This window comes from Physeter macrocephalus, chromosome 2, assembly GCF_002837175.3.
Source record: "Physeter macrocephalus isolate SW-GA chromosome 2, ASM283717v5, whole genome shotgun sequence".
NCBI classification, from domain to species: Eukaryota; Metazoa; Chordata; class Mammalia; order Artiodactyla; family Physeteridae; genus Physeter; species Physeter macrocephalus.
This window is the reverse complement of record NC_041215.1, coordinates 138,581,387-138,606,044: the sequence shown is the minus strand read 5'-3', so window position 1 is coordinate 138,606,044 and position 24,658 is coordinate 138,581,387. Positions and strand designations below refer to the sequence as shown.

The 24,658-nt window shown below is 49.6% G+C and overlaps 1 protein-coding gene across 6 annotated transcripts in view; it reads right to left on the bottom strand.

The window, feature by feature from the left end:
• FARP2 (FERM, ARH/RhoGEF and pleckstrin domain protein 2) overlaps window positions 1–24,658 on the bottom strand; it is an 86,135-nt gene that overhangs the window by 27,897 nt on the left and 33,580 nt on the right. For all 6 annotated transcript variants that reach the window (XR_003678133.2, XR_008619455.1, XM_028483534.2 and 3 more), the window contains exons 5-13: window positions 23,652–23,730; window positions 21,487–21,584; window positions 19,756–19,870; window positions 14,459–14,606; window positions 6,992–7,087; window positions 4,479–4,642; window positions 4,068–4,136; window positions 3,250–3,307; window positions 827–1,058 (exon numbers count right to left, since the gene is read on the bottom strand). Coding sequence is in view for 4 of the 6 variants with exons in the window: in XM_028483534.2 (XP_028339335.1) it covers window positions 827–1,058; window positions 3,250–3,307; window positions 4,068–4,136; window positions 4,479–4,642; window positions 6,992–7,087; window positions 14,459–14,606; window positions 19,756–19,870; window positions 21,487–21,584; window positions 23,652–23,730 (1,059 nt within the window). In the remaining 2 variants the exon portion in view is untranslated. The remainder of the gene's footprint in view (window positions 1–826; window positions 1,059–3,249; window positions 3,308–4,067; window positions 4,137–4,478; window positions 4,643–6,991; window positions 7,088–14,458; window positions 14,607–19,755; window positions 19,871–21,486; window positions 21,585–23,651; window positions 23,731–24,658) is intronic.

Below are 24,658 nucleotides of genomic sequence, written 5' to 3'. Positions count from 1 at the left end.
GGGTTACCAAAGAAGAGGCTCACGTCTAGGGGGGCCTCGGCCTCGGAGCCCCAAGAGTCCGTGTCGGAGCCGCTCAGGTCCTCAGCCGTCGTGGGCGGGCAGCTGAGCTGCTCTAACTGGTCGACGATGTCCGAGAAATGGAAGGCCGAGCTGGCCTCGGAGCGGACCGAGCAGGCGGGGAAGTTGGCCATGGAGCTGGCCTCGGACTGGGCGGCAGAGCCGGGCGTGTGCGCGGACAGGCTGCCGGGCAGCGGCGCGTTGCTGAGGGAGCTGGTCTCGGACTGGTGGAGCCGGAGCGAGCTGGCGTCGGACGGGCTGAGCAGGCGCTGCATCAGGCTGGCCTGCGCCTTCACCTCCAGCAGCTCCGATGTGTCGGCGGGGTGCGCGTCGCCAAGGCTGCCCTCCTCCTCGGACTCAAAGCCGCGCTCCCCACTCCCACGGGCCAGCTCCGGGGAGGACCCCTCCGGGCTGGACGGGGTAGACCCCAGGCGGCCACACAGCAGGGCCTGAGGGCGCAGACTGCCGAAGGGGAAAGGAAAGGCCTCCGAGCCTCCAGCAAAGAAGGAGATGTCTGCCAGGCCGCCATCTCTGAACTCCTCGAACATCGGCAGCTGGGAGCTTGTCAATGTGAAAACAGGGCCCCCCCGGCGGCTCTGCCGGCCACACGGGGGCCCCCCGCTAGAAGGGGTCAAGGCACCCTCACCATGGCCACTGTGACCCGCGCGCTCCCTGCCGGCCCCCCCCGCCTCTAGGCCTAGGGCGGCGCAACTCAGCCCCTCAGTACTGCTGGGGCCGCAGCTCCGCACGCCCCGACCCAACCCGACACCTTGGCAAGGCTGGAATGCAGGCGGCCCGGGGGGCGGGGCCGCGGCCACGGTGCTCCTCTCTGCAGCTGGCCACCTGGCGCTGGGAGCCGGGCGCCCCGTCGGGGAGCCGCTGCCGTCCTTGGAACCGAGCAGGCCCGCGGTGGCCGGAGGGGAGGCGGGGCCTGAACAGAAGGAGGCACTCGTTGAAGACGGGGACGCGGGAGTCGTCGTGCCCTCGGTGAACAAGACGCTCTGGGGATCAAATCGGGAGAAGAGGAAAAGGAACGTGTGAAATGAGCAGTTACTGCTGGGGGGTCGCAAGGCTAACTGGGCCCAGGTGAGCACAGCCGCAGCGCACGCTTCTGCCTCAGCTTCTGCAAAGGAGGGGAGCGGGTCAGACCTCTCCTTTTAGAACCGAAGATCTGTAAATGCAGACAAGATTTCAAACGGACCCAGGATCTACTGAGGTCCCTCGTAAGTCCACTTTTTTCTCTGCGTTAGGCATGACCTGTCTACAAGAAAGGCCATTTCCACCACTATAGGCCCTGAGTCTCCCTGGCACCCGGGTCACCCTGAAGTTGCCTGGGGCTGTCTCTGGGCATCATTGTTCCCCTGGGGCTGCACAGCTGCAGGAGGGGTGAGCTGCCCCACTCGGCTACCCAGGCGCCCTCCCCCGCCCTGCCAGGGGTCACCGGGGGACAAAAGGCTTCGGTGCATCCACACACTGCACGGGCAGCAAGGGCCAGGTCCGCACACGGAGCTCCTGGCCGACGCCGTGCACAGGAGCCCCGGGCCTTGGAGGTGCAGGAGCGGCCCTGCGTATGAGCAGGAAGAGGCTCACGAGGGGGGCGCGGGGTGCGGGGAGGGGCGGTGGCCCCACCGTGCTGCTCGCCACGCCGGGCGCCTGCGCTGTGTCCTTGCTCACGGTCCCACACGCAGGGACACGGAGCAGCCCTCCCCACTCACATGTCACCGAGACACAGCCGTGTCACACCAGCACTCACAACAGCACAAGGGGGCGGTCAGACCAAAGCAGAACAACAGCAGCAGCACAGCAACTACCCCTCCAGAGACAAAGCGGCAGCTCACGACCCGTAAGATCCATCTCTTTTCCTGCGTCTACCACATGGCTTTTTCCTAAGCATCGACCATATTCCATACTCTCTGTGACTTTTAAAAGACAGCATCAGAGAACTGAAAACTTAAATGTAACTTTTAGACTACTCACAAATTTGAACTTTGTTAAAGAAACAAAAATAAGTTCTTTTAATTTCAGTTGATTTAACAAGGAATTCCAAAATAGAAAACGTACCTAGAGGAGTTAAAGAATGTTGTTATTTGAAAGACCCGATTAAAAAAAAATTTAGGACTCACGAGGTTTTAATATATGAGGTGCAAGTGTAGCTTCTGGAAATACTGTAACAGTATAAATGACAAAACTGTCAACAAAAATCAACGCTGTGCAGCAATAAAAATGTATAAATATGAAACTATACAGCCGCACACAGAAAGTTATGAAATAACAGTACATGAAAAGAGCAAGATTCTCTGTAAACATATATGCTTGCATGTGGCAGTCAACACGCAAATGTGACACAGAGAGAGATGGCGGAGCAGCAGACCTGAAACCCAGAGTCACCGACGTCCCGGCCTCGCGACACAGAACCGCCACGTCGGGGACACTGTGGCCAAACGTCTCCTGTGAGTGTTTGTGTGTGCCTGTTTTCATATAGCTGTGACCACGTCAAACACACAGGCATACACATTTGTTTCCTGCTTTTCACCCTTAAAATAATAGTAAAAGATCCACTCAGTGAACGTGGCTTCACTAAGCAAATCACCTCCCTAAGCTGGCATTTAACCTCACTTTGCACTTTTATAGAAGTAGTATTTCTCAGTTGTTTTCCTGACAACAAAAAGCACTGTGTCCACTGCACAAAGAGAAGAAAAAATACATAGAGAGAAGCACAAAGAGAAGATAAAAACTGCCTGGGTCCAGTCGCTCAGCGATCATGTTTGATGCTGTGCATACACTTGTCTTTTGAAATCAAAATGAGGACATGACCCAGGCTGCTTTGCACCCTGCTACTTTCATGTACTGATATTTTCTGGGCGTGTCCTGCTCACGCACTGTTCTCCCGAAACGAGATTTTTAAAGGCTCTTGAGTAGCGCCTCACGTGGACACGCCCAGAACTGCCAGTGACTCACCCGGCACAGACGCTGGCGCTAGGATTTCTCGAATGACAAACAACACTGTCACACATCTCAATGCACAGAGCTTTCTCTGCACTCAGGACTCCTTTCTGCAAACAGGGTCCCAGGACCGGAATTTCCGCACAAATGACAAAGCTAATTTTAGGAATCTTGTTACAACATTGGCAGATTATTTCCCCAAAGAGGACAGGTGATTATATCGTGTATGTTTTACGCAGAAGGACTGACCTGCCTCGGCAAGTTGGCATTTAGGGCGTGGAGAGACATCCGGGTCTTGCTGTGCTTTCTGCAAACAGAGAACAGGCTGTGAGCCCCCAGCCCTCCTCGCCTGACCCGTTTCTAAAGCAGCACATGCTGTGCCGTGAGAAGGACTCACATAAAAATGTGGCCAAGACTCTGTTTACATGCCATGAGGCACCTAACTAGAAATGGCAGGATAACAGAAAACAAGCATTCACAAAAAATACATGTCCAGGGCTTCCCTGGTGGCGCAGTGGTTGCGCGTCCGCCTGCCGATGCAGGGGAACCGGGTTCGCGCCCCGGTCTGGGAGGATCCCACATGCCGTGGAGCGGCTGGGCCCGTGAGCCATGGCCGCTGAGCCTGCGCGTCCGGAGCCTGTGCTCCGCAACGGGAGAGGCCACAACAGAGGAAGGCCCGCATACCACCAAAAAAAAAAAAAAAAAAAAAAAAATACATGTCCAGAAGAGGTGAAATTATCCCCTTCACACTGAAGGAAAAGTTCCACATGCAAAGAAACAACATGAATTTTCAGATTCAAAGTTTACCATGCTATGTAAAAACATTACATCTAAGCTAAGCGATACAGACTAGAACCAAAAAGCACTGTCTGTATCTGTTCACGATAACTGTAAATACCTGTAAAATACAAACCTATTACTATTAAAATAAATAAAAGAAACAGAACTCAAGTGCCAAAATACACGTTTACATATTTGAAGTGATTTTTATTCAAATTAAGGTTAAAGTATTTAAAACGTTAATTTTAAAAGCCCCCACTTTTCATCGTGAAGATGAGAAAATTTACCTTTCATACGGAATCCTCTTCATCCCACCATCTTTGACATAATCCACTAGCTGCTTCTGAGTTCTTCCACTGTGAAAAAAAATCAGATTTTAAAGAAAAGAATAAACAGTAATTCACAGCATTAATTTTTCACAAAAGCAAAGGAAAAGTAAGACTTGCCCATCCTCTCTCATAAGTTTACACACACATTTAAAAATTATACTTTGCAACAAGCATAACCAGTTTTCTAAACAGTTTTTATGAAGTCTATTTTTCCCACTATTTTATGTGATATGCTTTCTCCAGTTTTACAATAGCTGCGGTCTGTGTGTAGTTCTCTGGAACATTCACACCACCTTCTTCTTGACTGAGGCTGTCCGGGTTCTCAGTCCCACAGACAAGGCCGAGACCCGCCTGGCACTGCTGCCCCACCTGTATCTGAAGGAGGAACCTCTGCTGAAGAGGATGGCTCTAGCTCTGGGCTTCGGCTGATCAGAAAGTCTGAAAAAGGTGTGATACTCTACACACGTCTTCCAGAAGTTCTTACACGCGTCCCTACTCCCCAGCACGAATTCCAGGGTGTCCTGGTAAGGCCCCTGGGAACAAAAGACAAAGGTTCCAGTTACTATATCAAGAATAAAATTTAGGAAGGCAAAAGGCTACTCCAAAGTTACAGATTAGGACGTTTTCTTCCTCAAAGTTGTATACAAAGATTTCTGGTTCCATTTACATTTCAGAGAAGAAAAACACAAGGTATACATTCATGGTAGAAACATCAGGAAAATGTGGTCATCTACAATTACACAACTGCTAACATTCTGAAGTTTATCTTTGTAACCTTTTCCCACCTAGGAAACTAAGGCATCTTTCCAGGCCGGCTGATGCATTTATCTATTATCACCCAATCATTCTCCTGGGGGTTTTTCTGGGATGTTTCAGATGCCCAGGACACACAAGGTTTTCAGGCTCACAAACATCACCATGAAGAAACTACTGCATTGTCTCTCTTGGCTATTCCTTAGGATAAATTCCTAGAAATGGTATATTGAGCTCAGAAACAATGCACATTTTTGAACCTTATGATACATTATTACCAGATTACTTTCCAGAAAGAGTATAATACTTTGACTCCTATGTTTAATCTTAAAAATCTAGGGCTTCCCTGGTGGCACAGTGGTTGAGAGTCCGCCTGCCGATGCAGGGGACACGGGTTCATGCCCCGGTCCGGGAAGATCCCACGTGCCGCGGAGCGGCTGGGCCCGTGAGCCATGGCCGCTGAGCCTGCGCTCCGCAACGGGAGAGGCCACAACAGTGAGAGGCCCGCCTACCGAAAAAAAAAAAAAAAATCTAAGTGCTTAGGGATATAAAACGTAACCTTGCCAGGTGCAGAGATAGACACAGTTCGGAGCTTTGGAATATCATGCTATTCCAAAGAGCTGCTTTGGAATATAAAGCAGTAATTCTCTTCTTTCCCTGTCCTTTCAAAATAACTGCCAGAAACTTTTTTTTTTTTTTTTTACTTACAGAGAAAAAAAAAAGCAGCCTTTTACTTGCATTTTGTACATGTTTTTGGCATTCCTTATACTTCTCTCTCATCCGCAGAAGAAATATTTGAGTAAAAAACAATTAAGCTGTCTGTTCATGCTGCCTACCAAACACATTTACACGCCGGACATGACCCTGGGGTTTGACAAAAGCTAATCAAGTGCCTTTGAAAAGCTTAGGTGAAGCCTCTCCTCCAGATTGGCCCAGAGCTCTGATCTCCTAGAGTGTGTCTAAGCTGACAGCCTCCTAAGCTTCAGCCCCACAGCGGCTCAGCTAATCTCCTTTTCATTTCCTAACTTCCTTTGTACAACAGACATGTAACAATGTGAACATCTTTGAATAGTCTGACGTACTGGATTTTTCCAACTATCAGACTGTACAGACATTTACTTTTTCCCCTTTTTACTAATTTCAGTAAATTTATATTTAATTATTACCTTACTGACTCACAATCTCAAAAGAAAGGAACATTTATTTTCTGAAAATCAAGTCTACTTCAATTAGAGCTATTAAAGGGTCAATTTCTGAATCAAAGACACATGAGAATATTGGAAATGCCCCTCTCTTCATTCTGGACAGAAGCTCCAACACTGATTTGCTGTGGAGCTTCTTCAGATCACAGCTAAACACTCTGTATTTCAGCTTTATTACCCAAAGGAGGACTGGCTGTAATAGACCAACAGTTCTCAGCAGCCCTGGGAGCTTGTCGCGTGTGCACTCTCTCAGGCCAACCCCACAGCTGAGTCTCGGGGCGGGGCCGCCCCCGGGGATGCTAATATGCCCTCTAGGTGAGAAGTGCTGGGCAGGTCACCCCCAAGCCCGTCCCCAGTCCCGAATCCTGTCCTTAAATTCTTATGTGAGTTACGCTGAAACGATATATAAGGTAATTAAAGGGACTTCCCTGGTGGCGCAGTGGTTAAGAATCCTCCTGCCAGTGCAGGGGACACGGGTTCGAGCCCTGGTCCGGGAAGATCCCACGTGCTGTGGAGCAGTGAAGCCTGTGCACCACGACTACTGAGCCTGCGCGCTAGAGCCCACGAGCCACAACTACTGAGCCCGCGAGCCACACCTACTGAGCCCGCGAGCCACACCTACTGAGCCCACGAGCCACAACTGCTGAGCCGGCGAGCCACAACTACTGAGCCCGCGTGCCACAACTACTGAGCCCGCGCGCCTAGAGCCCGTGCTCCGCAACAAGAGAAGCCATCGCCATGAGAAGCCCGTGCACCGCAACGAAGAGCAGCCCCTGCTCGCCGCAACTAGAGAAGCCCGCACGCAGCCACGAAGGCCCAACACAGCCAAAAATAAATAAATAAATTTCTAAAACTAGTAATTAAAAACTCAGTATTCTAGCAGAGGAAATTCTCTGATAATTACAAAGCTCTCAAAATAAGACTTACGTGGGCCTCTGGGTGGAGCTTGATGAGAAACCTTCTCCTCCTGAAGCTGAGCTTCCGGAGCCTGGACCAGTTGAAGGTGTTGATCTTGGTGCTGCTCTGAAATTCAGGAGACAGACGCTCGCTGAGGCACATTTGTGACCTAGACGCAGGCACGTGACTTCTCATGAGACACAGAAGGCTTAAGTCACATCCTGCCAGAAAGCACAGCAAGCCCCTGCTATTTTATGTTCAAATGAATTAAAATGTCAATACTAAACACATTGATCTCTCTGTTTTAGGAAGAAAACTTTATTTCTTTGATAAAGCTTTATTACAACCTCTTTTTTTCAGCGTTAACAGTGAACATTTTGGAGCCCCCCTTCTGCGAGGACGGCGGCTGGGAGGGGCCCCGTGGGGGGGGCTGGGCTGGGCTGGGCGGGGTTTCTCACTGAAGGAAGAGGGAAGGACGGAGGGATCCCAGGGGCGCCGGGTGGGACCCGGACCCACGGCTGAACCCCCGACTCTCCAGAGTGGGCACACTGGGCAAGACCTCAGCTTCTAAACAATCCTGACCACTAAGGAGACCAGGGCCCTTTGCTCTTCCAGGGTGGGCAGGCAAAGAACAAAGGAACCCGGACCATCTTACTGTGTAAGAAAGTAAACAAGTGCTCAAAAATGACGGGGAAATGTCAGAGGGCACAGGAGGGACTTCCTTCCCGGGCGGTCCAGCGGTTAGGACTGCACCTTCCAATGCAGGGGGCGCGGGTTCGACTTCTGCTTGGGGAGCTGCTAAGTCCCACATGCCTCGCAGCCAAAAGACCAAAGCACAAGACAGAAGCAATATTGTAACAAATTCAATAAAGACTTTAAAAATGGTCTACATCAAAAAAGGGCACAGGAGCCACCTGAAGGGACTCCCTGATGTGGGCCAATTTAAAGATCAAAACAAATAATGACCGCAGATCAAGTATCAGATTATAACCCGCATTATAACTTGAGTGATGGTACGATTATAATACAAACCCATGAGTCCACAGTGACGTAAAGACAATGAACAAATGAGGAGAAAACCCTTCTAGGATCATGAAGAATGGAATTTAAAAAGCTGCCTTTTGGCAACCATCGGGGAAATTTACAGTCTTCAAGTATCTCTCCACAAAATGCTTACTAATTACAAAGGATAAAAAGTCACTTTGCAGCAAAGAAGCCTGTCGAACGCCTTCCAACCAAGTGACGGATACTGCCACCGCCGTGGGCCACCTCGCGGGCTGGACCAGGCACACTCTCGCTTCTGTGATTCACCGGCCCAGGAAGCTTAACTAGGGTCTGATCGTCAGCAAGTGCTGGCAGGCCCATGTTACAAAATGACTGGCCTCGAAATTTCCAAAGCGTCAAGGTCAGGAGAATCAAGGAGAGAAGGAAGAGAGTTCCAGACTGAAGAGGCCAGAGCGGGATCCTGACCGGGCAGAGCACTTGACCTCAGAAGGGATCTTCTGAGACCAACGAGACTGGGGCAACTGGTGGAAGCTGGATGCGGTCTCTGGGGAAGGAGCACCTCCTACAGTTCTCATATCCTTTCTATAACCTTGAAACGTTTCCAGAATTAAAATGTTAAATGTACTGAAACACTTTTCTGGCATTTTCTTTTCTATTCTTGACTATCATGACCATTTACTCTTTTCTACAAATTCAAGATGGGGGGTGGCAAGGTGAAGAATGTTTTCCCTTCAGAGATACTAAAACAAACAAACAAACAAAACCACAACAACTTAAGCAATTAAAAAGGAGGCACTGAAACATGCACGACACAGACAAACTCTGAGACAGGGGAAAGCTGTCAGGCACAAAGGCCACTGACAGGAAGGTCCAGAACAAGGAAATCCGCAGAGACAGAAAGCAGATTAGTGGTTGTCAGGGGCGGGCAGTGACTGCTACGGTGTATGGGGTGAGGCTGGGATTTAAACGTTCTGGAGTTAGTGGTGACGGTGACACAATTCTGTGAATATACTAAAAACAACTGAATTATACTTTTAAATGGTGAACTTTATATTATGTGTGAATTATATCCAGTTTTTAAAATTCCTGAGTTAAGAAGTGTCCTTGAGGCCAAGATACAAATGACAGGGTCTAGATGAGACCCAAGTATCCCAGCTCCCAACACTGTCCAGACACGAAGTCACTTCAACTGCTACTCAAAGTAAAATATTTGAGGGTTTTCAACTGTGTTCTCAAAAAAGCAAACAAAACAACCAAACGATAAAACATCAACAAAAGAAAAGAAAACGTCCACCGCCAGCTCTCACCTCTAGATGGTAGGTGCCTAGGGCAAAGGCTTAAGAAAGCAGGTGGCCGCAGGAGGGGCAGGGAAGGGCCTGTCCTCCCCAGGAAGACACAGAGAAGAGCGAGAGACACACTGCTCCCAACCGCAAGCTTGCCTTCCCATTTTCCCTTTGGGTCAAAATAAAAAAATCACCACATCCCAGGTGATGTTTTTAACCGAGTCATAAATCAAAAGTGGAAACAAAGACTCCACGGATGACTGCCCGCACTCTGCCCTGGGCAGCCCTGACACTCACCCAGCAGCGCAGCACTCAGAGCCACTGCTTTCATTTTGGATTTTATCCAAAAACTCCATGGCTCAGCTGTAAATGCCAAATAAGACCTGAAACAGAACCCAGAGACTCAGGGCTCTCCGGGCCACCCTCAGGCCTGCTCCCCCGGACAGAACCGCCTTCCGGACCTGCACCCGCATGTCCACACAGCTCGTTCAAGGCTGCTACTGTACCCTGCTCCAAGCTCTCGTCTCCTGGACCTCCATGCCCACCACGACCTCACGTCCACCCCTCCCCACACTCCCTCCATTTTTGGTAAATTTAAAATTCGGTATTTATATTACTGACCACGTAAGTATTGCTTGCAAGTTGAGCCTACCTGAATTATAACTATACTTTGCTCCTTTGCTTTTTAAAATTAACTAATTAATTAATTTTGGCTGCTTTGGGTCTTTGTTGCTGCGCGCGGGCTTTCTCTAGTTGCGGCGAGCGGGGGCTACCCTTCATTGCGGTGCGTGGGCTTCTCATTGCGGCGGCTTCTCTCGTTGCGGAGCACGGACTCTAGGTGCACGGGCTTCAGCAGCTGTGGCACGTGGGCTCAGTAGTTGTGGCTCGCGGGCTCTAGAGCACAAGCTCAGTAGTTGCTGTGCACGGCCTTAGCTGCTCCGCAGCACGTGGGATCTTCCCGGACCAGGGCTCGAACCCACATCCCCTGCATTGGCAGGTGGATTCTCAACCACTGCGCCACCAGGGAAGTCGGCTCCTTTGCTTTTAATTTTCCTTGAGTCACTAACTGCCTCTTTTCATTTGCTTAATTTCTAGGTACCCATCGCTAATTCAGCCCAAAACGTCCCCGCAGACCTTTAAAACTCTTCAATGTGGTCTAACCCATGAAGCCATCGGTCAGTTCTTCCCCTGCCCCCTCACAGGCCGCACCTCCCGGCTTGCGGGATCTCAGTTCCCCGACCAGGGATTGGACCCGGGCCCTGGCAGCAAAAGCACCGAGTCCTAACCACTGGACGCCAGGGAGCTCCCCTGATCAGCCCTTTCTTGGAGGCCGCCTCTGTGCTTATGCTGACGAACGTTCTCCCCATCTGAGCACAGCCCGCCCCTCTGCCTTCTCCAATCTGAGTCACCCTGCTTCCTCGACTCCCATCCAAGTTTCTCTCTCCTCCGGTGCCGGCCTTCAAAAGGCTGTGCAGGAACTGAATTTCTGAAGACCTGCATATCTGAAAATGCTTTCATTTTCTCTTTGTACAGGAGTCACGCTGCACAGGGCACAGAATTCCGGCCTGGAAATGGTCTTCTTTCACGTGTAGAACCTCTGTCTCCAGCTTCCAGTTCTGCTGCTAACAGCCGGGCAGCACTGCAACTGTCCCCACCTCTGGCAGCTCGCGCTGGCGAGTCCTCTGCCATCCCCCTGGGAACCTGTAGGCACCTTCAACCTGGAACTTTGTGCCTTGAGTTCTGGAAGCTTTTTCTCATGTAATTTCTTTAACAATTCCTCCACTGCTTTTTGGTTCCTGCCTCTAGAATTCTGGGATGCTGGACCTCCTGGATGGCGTTGGAATTTTCTTTACTTTTCTCTCCCATCTGTCACCCTTTATCTTTCATTCTGTTCTGTGGAGAGTTCCTCAACTGCATCCTCCAAACATTCTCGTTCCGCCAACCTGTGTCACTCTTGTTCTCCGTAACTGCCCTGCTCTCGTTTCAGAGATGCAAGCTTTCCCCTCATTTCTGTGAGGCTTTTTAGAAAACGTAATACACACAAATTGAAGGTCTGTGGCAACCCTGCACTGAGCAGGTCTATGGGCGCTGTTTTTCCAATAGCATTTGCTCACTTCGTGTCTCTGTGTCACATTTTGGTAACTCTCACAATATTTCCAACTTTTTCATTATTATATTTGTTATGATATCTGTGATCAATGATCTTTGATGTTACCGTTGAAAAAAGATTATGACTCTCTGGAGGCTCAGATGAAGGTTAACACTGTTAGCAATAAAGTATTTTTAAATTTAAAAAAAGAAAGAAAATGTAATACAGTAACATACTAACCAGGTTCAAACTCTTAAGGTACCAAAAATGAGTCCAGAATGAACAGGCCCCTCTCCCCACTTCTAAAAGCCTGCAGGCCATAGTAACCATCCTAGGGGCAGTCAACACCAGTTTATTTTGTAGGGAATAAATAGAGTGTGTGTGTGTATATAAGTTCCCCTCTTTTCCCCATAAGCGGTAGCAATTTCCACACACAGTTTTGACCATCTTCTCCATATAACAATACATCTCAAAGAATGTTTCATGTATCAGGACACAGCGCATGCAACCTTTGGACAGTTGTCCAATTATCCCATAATATGGATGCACCACCATTTATTTAACCAGCCTCCTAATAATTAATTACCAATATTTTACTATTACAAACAAGGCCAGAATAAAAAATCACAAGAGAAAAAGTTTACACTCGTGCTAAAGCTGTGTTCCGGTTCCTCACGAACGTGAGGTAGGGTAAGGCGATTTTTCTGTTTTGCCAATCTGATAGATGAAAAACAGTATCCTCTCTGAGGAACGCTGCTTTCCATTTCTTCCACCCCCGGCACAGTTTCTGTTTCTTCTGAGTCTCTTCCTCCCACAAATTTGGTACCTGTCCCTCAAACACCATCTTCCTTTGAAGAAACGCTTTCCTCAAATTTCTGGCGACCCTTGGTCACTGTCTGTGTTTAACAGCGAGGCTCTGGGTGTGCCTGAGCTAGTGACCATCCTGGTAAACACTGGCCAGGGAGCATCACCAGGGGATGCTAGTCTAAGGGACATTTGACAAGGGACAGAACATCTGGGCCTTTACGTGCCTCTCCATGGACTGCTTATTAGTTGAAAGAGGAAAACCAGTAACTATGCAGTAGAAGAACCAGCAAACACAGGGATCAAGGTTCGCATTGCCAGGGAGGCCAGGTGGCATCTCGGGTGTGACCCCCGAGGGGGACACATGTCACCTGGGCAGTGGTCCAGCGGGGAACACATCACCTGAATCTACTCACAGGAAAACAGCCGACAAATGCAGACGAGGAACTTTCTATTACAAAGGGGCTGTGTTCTTCAACACCGTCTTCATAAAAGATAAAGAAAAAAGAATGTTCCAGATTAAAGGCGACTGCAGCATGACGGCCTGGCTCTAGCTGGGATCCTGTCCTGCAGGGAGACCACTGGCCAGCTGACAGGATTGGGGACGGACCCGTGTGCCAGGTGTTAAGAGCCCGCGGCCTCAGCGGTGACTGACTGGTCACGACAGGGAGTATACTCTGCTCCTGGAAACACACACTGAAGTTCCCGGGGTGAAGGCCCCGACGTGCGCAGCTTACTTCCCAAGGCTTCAGAAAAAACTGTGTGCGTCTGGGCGTGCGTCTGGGCGGCAGGGATGAGAACACATGCCAGCGGGAGGTTCAGATGGTGACAGCTGAACCTGGGGAACAGGTGCGCGGGGTCTCTGTGCGCTAGTCTCATTCTCACAGCTCTCTGGGACGTTTGAAAGGGTTTCCAGATGAAAGTCTTTACAAGAGGAGGCTCTGAAGTGCTGGCTGGCAGCTCCCGGGGCTGCAGCGGGGCCCCCGACGTCGGAACCCCGCTCGTGAGGCACCTCACCCCCACCTTCCGAGGGCAGGGAGGCGCCTCGTCCGGGTGGGGCGGGGCGAGCTGTAGCTGTCTGGCCCGGCCCCGCCCAGCCTCCCCGCCCCCGGGGATCCCGGGCTCCTCCGCAGGCCATCAGGGCCTGCTTCCCTACTTCCCAGACTCTGCTGATAGCCCTCGTTTTCTGTGGTTTCCTTTTCCATTCTTTGTTCTTACTGATGTAAGGTTAAAAAAAAATTCCTCCACTGTCATTCCGGCGGGGATTCTGAGGGAGTGGAAATGAATTCAACCTGCCGCCTTTCATTTCAAGTCTCTAACCTCATGCTTTTACGGTTTCTTCTGGTCATAAATTATTTGTCCTTTTCTGGAGAAATGACAACAGCTCGATTCTGAGGGATGTGACTTCCCCCTCTGTGCCAGGTAGGAACCGCCATCAAAGGGAGCGGGTGTGGGAGACCCTGGACACCACTCAAAGGGCCTGGATTTTAGGTGCAATGTAACAGAACTGACATTCTAAACGCAAAATTAAATTTTTTTCCGACGGGAAACTGAAATTTGCTGGCTAAGTTGAGAAAGAGAAAGGAAAAGCAGAAGAAACAAAGTGTCCTTGATCAGGGAGGCCTGGATCAGACCAGGCATTTCAGGCGCCGGCAGCGAAGACGGGCCACAGAGGGAAGAGCCGCAAAGCCAGCTCCCGGGCGCCAAGAGCGCCACCGCCCACCCCGGGCACCACGTTCCACGGGAGGCGCCCGACTTCACCGGCGGGAGCAGGCAGCTCCGGGAGGGGAGGCAGGAGCATCCGGCGAGGCGAGGGCTCCGGAGCTGCAGGCTGGCGCCCTGGCAGCTGTTTCCAGGCGCGTCACACCCCACGGCCCGGCACGTGGACATGCACCACAAACACAACTCAGCGGCCCTTTACGTAGCACTCACCCATCCGAGCGCCGCTGCCGCACACATCCCCGGGACCCCGGGCACCGCCCTCGCAGGGTCCCCCGGCTGTTCTGTCCTGTGCTTTAAACGGTGACTGGGACCCGTGGCGGAGACCCCACAGGGCGGCCAGAGCCCGGGCTTGAGGTTCCACGGGGGCGACCCTCTGCCGACGTTAGGAGGACAGTGGGACGTGACTGAGCGCCCTGGGGGCCGTGGGCCCGTGACAGTGAGTCCAGGACAAGAGGGCAACTTCTCTAACGGGTGAGAGGTCGGATCAAAGGGTCCGCAAAGCTCTTCCTCCAAGTCTAAGACGGATTCAGCAACAAAGACTTCCCAGCAAACGTAAAACCACCCCACGAAGCCACAGCACAGCCGCCCTCCTACCTGGAAGACGAGGACGCCCATGTGGGAAACGGCCAGGTTGATCTTGGCCCCCTCCCTGTCAGAGGCCGTGTGAAACCTGATGCCGTACATTTCCAGCTTCCGGGCAATTTCCAGCACCTGGAAATCCGACTCGGCAGGCGTCTGGCCCCTGTAATAAAAGACAGCATGATCACAGCACTCCTGAAAGAGCCGAAACACCGGACAGAAGCGACCAGGAAGACAGACCACAGAAACAAACCAACAGAGGAGGCTCTGTTCTTCAGAGGGTCGGTCACTCACTGCATGTTTATGTACACACATCAAACAAAACCCCGCACACAGGCCACGGAAACTGTCCGCTCACTTCTATTCTGTGATCCATTTCCTAGTGGGTCGAATGTTTCCTTTGCACTCATTAGATGTTCAGCCTTACAATTTTATCTTAATACAAAGTAACGTGCAAACATTACGTGCAGAGACAAATAGCAAATAAAGGAAATACCACAGAAAACTCTAGTATCTCATTAAACCCATTTCCAAACTTTAAAAAACTATTTTCAAAAAGTACAATTCTAACCATTAGAATACACTTTTATAAAAATGAAATTATCAAAATGAATAAAAATATAATCACCAAAACAACTGGTTTCATTGACGCCTCGCACACGGCCCGCATGGCGCCGAGCAGCTCCAAGGCATGATGCTCAGGTAAGTCCCAAACCCTCCATGTGGGATTTTCCATTAACAACTCTTTTTTTCTTCTTACTTCTGAATGCCTGAGTTTTTGGATCTTTAAGGAATAACACAACTGTTTGCGTTATGCCATTCTGGTGATTTCCATTCTTTGACTAAAATGTCTGTTCTCTGAAGTTGATATAGCCATCTATTAACTTGCACTTTAATAAATCATCTTCAACAAGATGATGATTCCATTGTATATCCACTACATCTTCTTTACCCATTCATCTATTGATGGGCACTGCTTCTGTATCTAGGCTATTGTAAATTATGCTGCTGTGAACACTGGGGTGCATATATCTTTTCGAGTTAGTGTTTCTCTTTTCTTTGGGTAAATACCCAGGAGTGGAATTGCTGGATCATATGGTAGCTCTATTTTTAATTTTTATTTATTTATTAAAAAAATTTTTTTTTAATTGGAGTAGAGTTGATTTACAATGTTGTGTTAGTTTCAGGTGTACAGCAAAGTGCATCTAATACATCCACTCTTTTTTCGATTCTTTTCCCATATAGGCCATTACAGAGTATTGAGTCTATTTTTAATTTCTGGGAGAACCTCCATACTATTTTCCAGAGTGGCTGCAGCAATTTTCATTCCCACCAACAGTGCACAAGGGTTCCCTTTTCTCCACATCCGTGCCAACACTTATTTCTTGTCTTTTTAAAAAAATTTATTTATTTATTTATTTATTTATTTATTTATTTATTTAGGCTGCTCTGGGTCTTAGTTGCGGCAACGCAGGATCTTTGCTGCGGTGTGCGGGTTCTTAGTTGTGGCATGCGGATCTAGTTCCCCGACCAGGGATTGAACCTGGGCCCCCTGCATTGGGAGCACGGACCTCTGTACCACTAGGAAAGTCCCCTCTTGCCTTTTTTTTCTATCGAAGTACAGTTGATGTACAATGTTATATAAACTATAGGTGTGCAATATAATGATTCACAATTTTTAAAGGTTATATACTCCACTTATAGTTATTATAAAACATTGGCTATATTCCCTATGTGTATAGTACATCCTAGTTCCCCGACCAGGGATTGAACCTGGGCCCCCTGCATTGGGAGCACGGACCTCTGTACCACTAGGAAAGTCCCCTCTTGCCTTTTTTTTCTATCGAAGTACAGTTGATGTACAATGTTATATAAACTATAGGTGTGCAATATAATGATTCACAATTTTTAAAGGTTATATACTCCACTTATAGTTATTATAAAACATTGGCTATATTCCCTATGTGTATAGTACATCCTTGTAGCTTATCTATTTTATACTTAAGTAGCCTGTACCTCTTAATCCCCTACCCCTATCTCACCCCTCCCTGCTTCCCTCTCCCCATGAGTAACCAGTAGTTTGTTCTCTATATCTGAGTTTGTTTCTTTTTTGTTATATTCACTAGTTTGCTGTATTTTTAGATTCCACACATAAGTGAAATCATACAGTATTTCTCATTCTCTGTCTGACTTATTTCACTTAGCACAATGCCCTCCAGGTCCATAGAGGCTGCTGCAAATGGCAAAGTTTCCGTCTTTTTTTCTGGCTGAGTAGTGTTCCATTGTACAATACATACCACGTCTTCTTTACCCATTCGTCTATTGATTTATTGCTTGTCTTTTTGACGACAGCCATTCTGACAGGTGTGAGGTGGTGTCTCGGGTGGTTTTGATGTGCGCTTCCCTGATGATTAGTGAGGCTGAGCATCTTTTCATGTGTCTGTTGGCCATCTGTCTGTCTTCTTTAGAAACATGTCTCTTCAGGTCCTCTGCCCAGTTTTTAATCAAGTTGTTTGCCTTTTTCATGTTGAGTTGTATGAGTTCTTTGTATATTTTTGCAGACATATAATTTGCAAATATCTTCTATTCAGTAGGTGGCCATTTGTTTTGTTGATGGTTTCCTTTGCTGTGCAAAAGTTTTTGGTTTTATTAGGTCCCATTTGTTTATTTTTGCTTTTGTTTCCCTTGCCTAAGGAGACAGATCCAAACAAAAATATAGTTGACCCTGAACAACTCGGTGGGTTAGGGGGACCGACCCTCTGCACATAAGTTACAGCCAGCCCTCTGTACCCGAGGCTCTACATCTGAGAATTCAACCTGCCTCAGACCATGTAGTATGTAGCATCTACTACGGAAAACAGTCCGTGTATAAGGGGACTCACCCAGTTCACGCACATGTTGTTCCACGGTCAACTGTATTGCTAAGACCCACGTCAAAGAATATACTGCCTGTTTTCTTCTAGGAGTTTTATAGTTTCAGGTCTTACATGTAAGTCATCTTTTAAAAATATGTATTTTTTATATTAGTTATTTGGTTGCACCGAGTCTTAGTTGTGGCAGCCAGGCCCCTTAGTTGCGGCTCACAAACTCTTAGTTGTGGCACGCATGTGGGATCTAGTTCCCTGACCAGGGATCGAACCTGGGCCCCCTGATTGGGAGCGTGGAGTCTTACCCACTGTGCCACCAGGGAAGTCCCCTTACATGTAAGTCTTTAATCCATTTTGAGTTTATTTTTTTGTATATGGTGTGAAAAAGGGGTCCAGTTTGATTCTTTGGTGTGTGGCTGTCCAGTTTCCCAATGCTGTTTATTCAAGAGGTTGTCTCTTCCCCACTGTATAGTCTTGTCTCTTTTATCACACACCCACAAGTGTGTGGGTTCATTTCTGGGCTCTCTGTCCTCTTCCATTGATCTGTGCGTCTGTTTTTATGCCACTTCCTTCCTGTTTTGATGGCTGTAGCTGTGTAGTCGTTTGAAATCAGGGGGTGATACCTCCAGCTTTGGTCTTCTTTCTCAAGATTATTTTGGGTATTTGGGGTCTTTCGCGTTTCCATACAAACTTTAGAGATATCTGCAACACTTACAAACATGTGCACATGCGCATACGAACACACGACATGCAGGCGCGGAGCCACCTCTCAGGTCTGGTGCTTTACTGCCCTCAAGGCAGGCTCTCGGTGTAACTGAGCATAGACTGGTCACCGTCCCACCGGCCTCCCCATGCATGGGGGGGGGGGTCACGTCATGAACCCCCACCCACCGGGCCTGGCGGTGAGCCTCTCCCACGGGGCTGTGGACCCCATCCTGAAGCACTCTTCCCTGGGGTCCGCGGCCCCAGGCTGCTTTCCTTCCTCTGGCTGCTCACAGCCCTGTCCCGACGGCCTCCTTCTCACGGCCTCTGGGGCCTCTCCCCACCCCCATCCGCCAGGGGCGCGTCCTGGCCCCGCTCTGCCTCACCCCTTGCACTTTGGCTCCACCCCTGCCCTGGGCGCCGCTGCCCAGGTGGGACGCTTCACCCTGCGGCCACCCCACCTTCCCCGGCCCGTCTCACCCTGCACAGTGCACTTTGGCTCCACCCCTGCCCTGGGCGCCGCTGCCCAGGTGGGACGCTTCACCCTGCGGCCACCCCACCCTCCACGGGCGCCCGGCTCCGGCCCTGTGTGTCCTGGCAGGAAGGGGACCCTGCCCCCACTCTAGGAGCAAATCCCACACAGGTGACCGTCCCCTCTGGGACAGACAGGGGACCCACTCAGGCTGGCACGGGGAGGGGCCCTCTGCTCGGCTGGTCCTCGGGGTCTGGGTGTGACACGGGGCGCGGTGCACTCCCCCGCCGCCAGCCCGATCCAAGGCAGCCTCGAAAGAGGCCACGCCGAGGGGCTCTAGGAAGCGGGGCCAGAGCCCTAAGGGCCAGGTGCGCGCTGAGGCCGCGGCTGGGAAAGGGTGGCCCTGTGTGCACAGCTCAGACGCCCAGCGGTGCCCCGAACCACCACACCCAAGACGGAGCTCAGGCCTTGGCTCCGTTTCACCACGTGACGAAGGGGGGCACGCGCAGCACCGCAGGGTCACGTGCAGCCTCCCGCCAGCAGCTGGGGCTGTTACTGGTTCCTAGAACCGTGGGTGCCGTGCCCCCCACCCCCAGCCTCTTGCCTCTGCCGCCACGCTCACGGTCCTCCTGCACCCCACCCTCCCCGCAGAGTGGGCTCTGCCTGGCCCTCCAGCCCACGTGCCACGAGGGACACATCTGTACAGACAGTGCCACCCCGAGCCAGACACACCAAGGCCCGCTGGTAGCTCTGAGCGGTAAAGGCATGGAAAGCGCACAGCCTCACAGGGAAGGGCATCCTCGGCGGTTGGAGCCTGGGTCTGCGTTGCCCAACCCCCACCCTGCACGCGACGTCAGTGTGCTTACCTCTCAACAGGCTCCCCGCCAAGGGGGGCCCAGTCCTCCAGGACCCCTCCCCATCGAGCTCTCCCTTTGGTGAACTCAAGCTCACAACCGCCGGGCCCGGGGCCGCCAGCCCTTCTTACGGCCTCCCCATCTCTCTTCCCCTCCTCCTGCAGGGCACCCTCACCTTGTCCCAGCGTCAAGCCTTCGGGAAGCCAAGCAGCAGGGCTGCAGCAGGAACCATCCCACCCCCCGACACCTGAGGACTGGGCGCGGCCAGTGCGGGATCCCGTCCACCGCCCCCCACTTCAAGAGGGACGCCAGCACTGCCCGGGCACTGGGCACCCTCCCAGCCTGTCCCAAAGCGGCCTGTGGACGGAGTCCCGCCCGGTCAGCCGACTGCCCCGACGTCCGGCGGCGCCGACTCACGCGTGCTCCCGGTGGAGCTCCAGGATCCGCTCCAGGGCCCGCTCCTGGCCCGGCAGGTACTCGTGGGCCCGCAGGTGCTCCCGGTCCAGCGCCTCTTCGTAATCTCCTATTTCCGCTGAGATGAGAAAGTAACAGGCGGTCTTTTTCACGTTTACATGAAGAAACATACAAGCGTTTGTGTATGCAAGTGCGTAAATTAAAAGCAGGAGAAAATTATCCTAAATCTGTAGCAAAAAAATATATCCCTTAAATAAACAAAATGTTGTATTTTATTTTTCCAAATATTTTATGCCGTTAAAGGCAAACATAAAGGCAGGCGAAGAGAATTTTTTCTGAGTCTTGAAGAGGAAAGACACTGGTGAGCGGCTCCAGGGAGGGAAACTGAGCTTTACCCTGTTTGCTACGTTTTAAACGTTTTCTCTGTAAGTTGTCTCAAGACTACTGGGACCAGGATAAGGTCCTTTATTTTGTTTCAAGATAATGTATTTTAAATTGTTTCTTCCTTCAGGCCCTCCCAAATTCTTGAGGAACAATGAATGTTTCTTTCTAATTTCATGTATTTTAAGGCCACACATATTTTCAAAATAGTAGTTAAAGCCCATTAATTTTAAGCAACATGCTTTGTTTTGAGACAGTCTCAAATCACAGAAAAGCTGCGAGCACAGGATCACACCTTGGTGTGTGTTTTCTAGAAAACAGGACATTCTCATGCATAACCCCAGCACCACCACCCAGGTAAGGACAAGACCACCATCTGCTGCTGCATCCGAGCCTCAGAACCCGTTCACGTTTCAGCAGCCGCCTAACTTTAAAGCAGAAGACCCGGTCAGAATCCTACACAGCACCTGGCTGTCGCGGCTCTTTACCATCCTTCAATCTAAGCAGCACACTTCCAAGGTGGAACTTACAGGCAGACAAGTTATTCTAAGATAACTCAGCTGCGCACAGAGCCCTCAGCAAGAGGCACTATCGAAGGCCGCCTGCACTGAAAAGCCACCTGCCGCCTGAGAGGACCTCAGGACAAATCACAGATAACTAAGCCACTTCGGCACTTGTGCTTATGGGCGTGAACGGGTCCCACTGCGCAGGACGGCAAACCTCTGGTAAAATCTGCTATCTGGAGGAGGTGTGTCAGGGGAAGGACCAAGTAAACTGCACATTAACCCATTAACTTAGAAGTTCCTAAAATTCTGGAATCTCTCTATATCATACTTCCTGAGTTCAAGTTTCAGAAGTATTCGTTCTATGCCAGGAAGATGTGGTCCAGCCTCTAGTCCAGAAGCCAGGTGGGGATTTCCTTCTTTCTGTCCTGCGGGGGGAGGGGGCTGGAGAGCCCGGGCGAAGCGCGCACCTGCTCTCCAGACGCTTCTCCCAGTTCATGCCTGAAGTCACCATGGCGCTCCACACGCTCAAACCTCCTCCTGCTCTGAGACACTGAAGAGCTTCCTTTGTCCTGCGGGGACTGACGCCTGACTTGTCACGGGGGCTGTGATGCTCTCCCCGGAGTCGGGGTGCTGCCTGGCCCCCCCCCACTGGAGGTCTGAGGGCCACGTGAGACCGCGGGGAGGACGCGTGGCCCGTCTCCCTTCCCAGGTGGGAAGTTAACCCTCAGCTCTTCAGAAAACCCTGCAAACTGAAGCGCTCGTCCTTTGCTGGCGCCCAGCCCAGGGCAGGTGAGTCGGCCACAGGCGCAGCCATCCCGTGTGAGCGCGGGGCCAGCGGGACACTCACCCTGCAGGAGGTGGGACGCCAGGAGGGCAGCCGTGGTGTCCGTGCAGGTCAGACGCTCCTCCAGAAGGTCTCTCTTAAGTTGCAGGGCAAACAAGTATCTAGGAGGGAGTTCCAAGCACAGAGATCAGCTCCAAAGCTTCTGAACACACTTCCCACATCTGTCTCAGGAGGACACACAGCCCCAGGCCACACCGGAGCAGACGGCGAGCAAGGCCAGCCACAGGAGGCCCGGCACCACAGAGCGGCGGGCCGCCCACACGCCGGGCACACCATAGCCCAGGGCACCAGATCACCTGGAGCCACACCTTCAAGGGGGAGGCTCACAAATTCGTGCCACTTCCGTTGCACACACAAAATTGCACTCGCGATTTTGTGTGAAGTAGCAGAAATAGCCAAGGAAGACAAAGCTTCAAGTGTGGCTATGAAGCTTTAAGGCAAATTGATAATGTTTGGTCTTGGCTAGAATCTAAGAAACAGGTAGTCTTGAATTAACTGGTGAGAATGTAACAGAGAGGGTGATTGAAACTATTTATATATTCATTCATCCCATAAGCAAATAATCCCCGAGCACATAATCACTCCAGGTGCTGTCCCGGGAGCTGGAACTACGGTGGGGAGCAAGACAGACTCCCCGCCCCTGCTGGGGGTCCCACTCCAGCGCGAGCCGTCCGCGTTTACTGTGCTCTCTTACACTTGAAATGTACACACCCTTGGCCTCAAGCAATCCCACCCCTATGAACTTTTCTACAGAAACACTTCCAGAGTTCACAAAGATATGTGGACAAGGATATTTATTTGCAGCATTATAGCAGAGAAAAACTGGAAACAATCTAAATTTGCACTAACATGAGACTGGCTAAATAAATTAGGCTACAGCCATACATACTAATACGGAAAGACATCCATGGCATGCCATGGATATGTGGGGGGAAAAGAAACTCAACCTGCAGTTCTCTATGTAGAGTTTGATACTGTTTTGTAAAATAATGACTTAAAGCCCCACGACTACTGGCATACTGCTGTGAATTCATCTGGAAGACTCACGTCCCAGTGTTAATACTTCTGGGAAGGGTGGGTGGGCAGGGAGTGAAGAGGAACGCTGACTTTTTACTCTACATAACTTGAAAGTTTTTCTTCTTTTACCACAAACATGCAGTATTTTTTATAAATAAAAAAATGACCTTCTGCATAAACCCAGCTTGGACCCAGGACATGGAATTAGGTTAACACTTCCTGTTACTCACCATTGTCTAGGAATATATATTTTAAAGTGATTCTCTCAAAAGGGACTTTCTGGCAAATGTGAGGTATTTAATACACTATTAAGACAAGCTCTGTGCTCACTCATAAAGGCGCTTCCTGCGTCCTGGGGCTCAGCTCCTCACCCGTAAAGATGAGAGGCTAGAGCCTTGTGGTCTCTACGTGTCCTCGCAGCTGAGTCTAGGACTTTGTGATACAGAAGCGGTTGGCCAAGACCTTCTCAGCAGAGGTTCTAAGACTCTGAGGACCCAGGTATGAATCCATGTTTGGTCAGGGAGCTATTCTGTTCCTACTGCATCATCATCATAGCCCTCTCTTATCTCACTTCTGACTCCGGGTTTTGAGTTGATTTTTAGGTTTTTGCTTTATTCCTCATGATAAAATCAGTACATAAAACACAAGGAAAAAAACCACTTCCATAATCTTATTGCCCAGATAAAACAACTGCAAACATTTTCTTTCAAAGAATCAATCGTGAATTTAAGAGTAGCACAAAAGAAATCACCCGAAGGATTCCTGCTCCATATATCCGTAAGGACACTCCCAAGTAAGTGTATTTTGTTGGTTACAAGAGTAAAGGAATGGGTGAAATTCCTACCGACTTCATGCACAGGCATAGATCTATGCTCGTCTGGAGAATATCTGTTCAGCAGTCCCCTCAACGCCATTTTTAATTCTCAAACTTGTGCCATAACCTTCCTTCCAAACCCTGTTTGCATTTGTGTCTGAGCAAGAGTGAAAACGCAAAACTATGACACCTTGGTTACAGCTTTGACACAGACACTAGGCTCGCTCTTTGAATAAACAACCCTGACCAGGTGCTTAGGTAAAGCACAGGTGCTGTCGGGGACACAGGTGAAGGAGGACCCTGCCCACGTCAGCTCTGGGTCAGTCAAGCTCTTTACCGTGTATATTCTTCTTGCAACTGACCCGGATCAGGTGGGAAAAATTTCACTGCTAGGCGGAGCACTGTATTCTTTGGCCCTATAAAAAGAAAAATGTTAAAGAACGCAAATAAGGTCACACTCTGTATTTGCTATCTTTCTGCATATTCTGGTGTGAGTGAGCTAGTGCTTTCAAATGGACTGTTAAAGCAAATCTCTTCAAGTAAGAGGATGTTAAGAAATTTCCTCTGCGTAAAATTGTTAGTCCTAAGTACCAGTCACATATAGCAAAGAAAAAATGGAAAACCTTTGCTTTAAGTAGAGATTACTAAAAGAAACCCTAAAAACAAGCAGGAAACTGCAAATTAAAATCTTAAAATGTATTCTTCTTTATATTTTAGGAGTAAAAAAGTGATTAGAAAAATTAAGGTGTTTATACTATTAGTCATAGTTAATAATTTTAAAAGCCTGGGAGTTCCCTGGTGGCCTAGTGGTTAGGACTCTGGGCTTTCACTGCCAGGGCCCGGGTATGATCCCTGGTCGGGGAAATGAGATCTCGTAAGCCATGCGGCAAGGCCTCCCTAAAATTAAAAATAATAAAAAGGCCATTATTTTTGAAATCCTTATATACTTTAGTGAAAGAAAAAATGTTATCATTCACTATACTGAACTAGAACAACCTGACTACTGTAAAGAAAAAGTGTAGGATATTAGTTTATCAGAGTATTTTAGCTTTATTGAAATTTTTTTTTTCTTTTTTTTTTTTTTACAAAAAAACAACAATGTTTACAACATTGTTTTACAACAATGTTTACACATTGTTTTACAACAATGTGAATCAGTTATACATATACATATGTTCCCATATCTCTTCCCTCTTGCGTCTCCCTCCCTCCCTCCCTCCCTATCCCACCCCTCTCATGGTCACAAAGCACAGAGGTGATCTCCCCGTGCTATGCGGCAGCTTCCCACTAGCTATCTAATTTACATTTGGTAGTGCATATATGTCCCTGCCACTCTCTCACTTC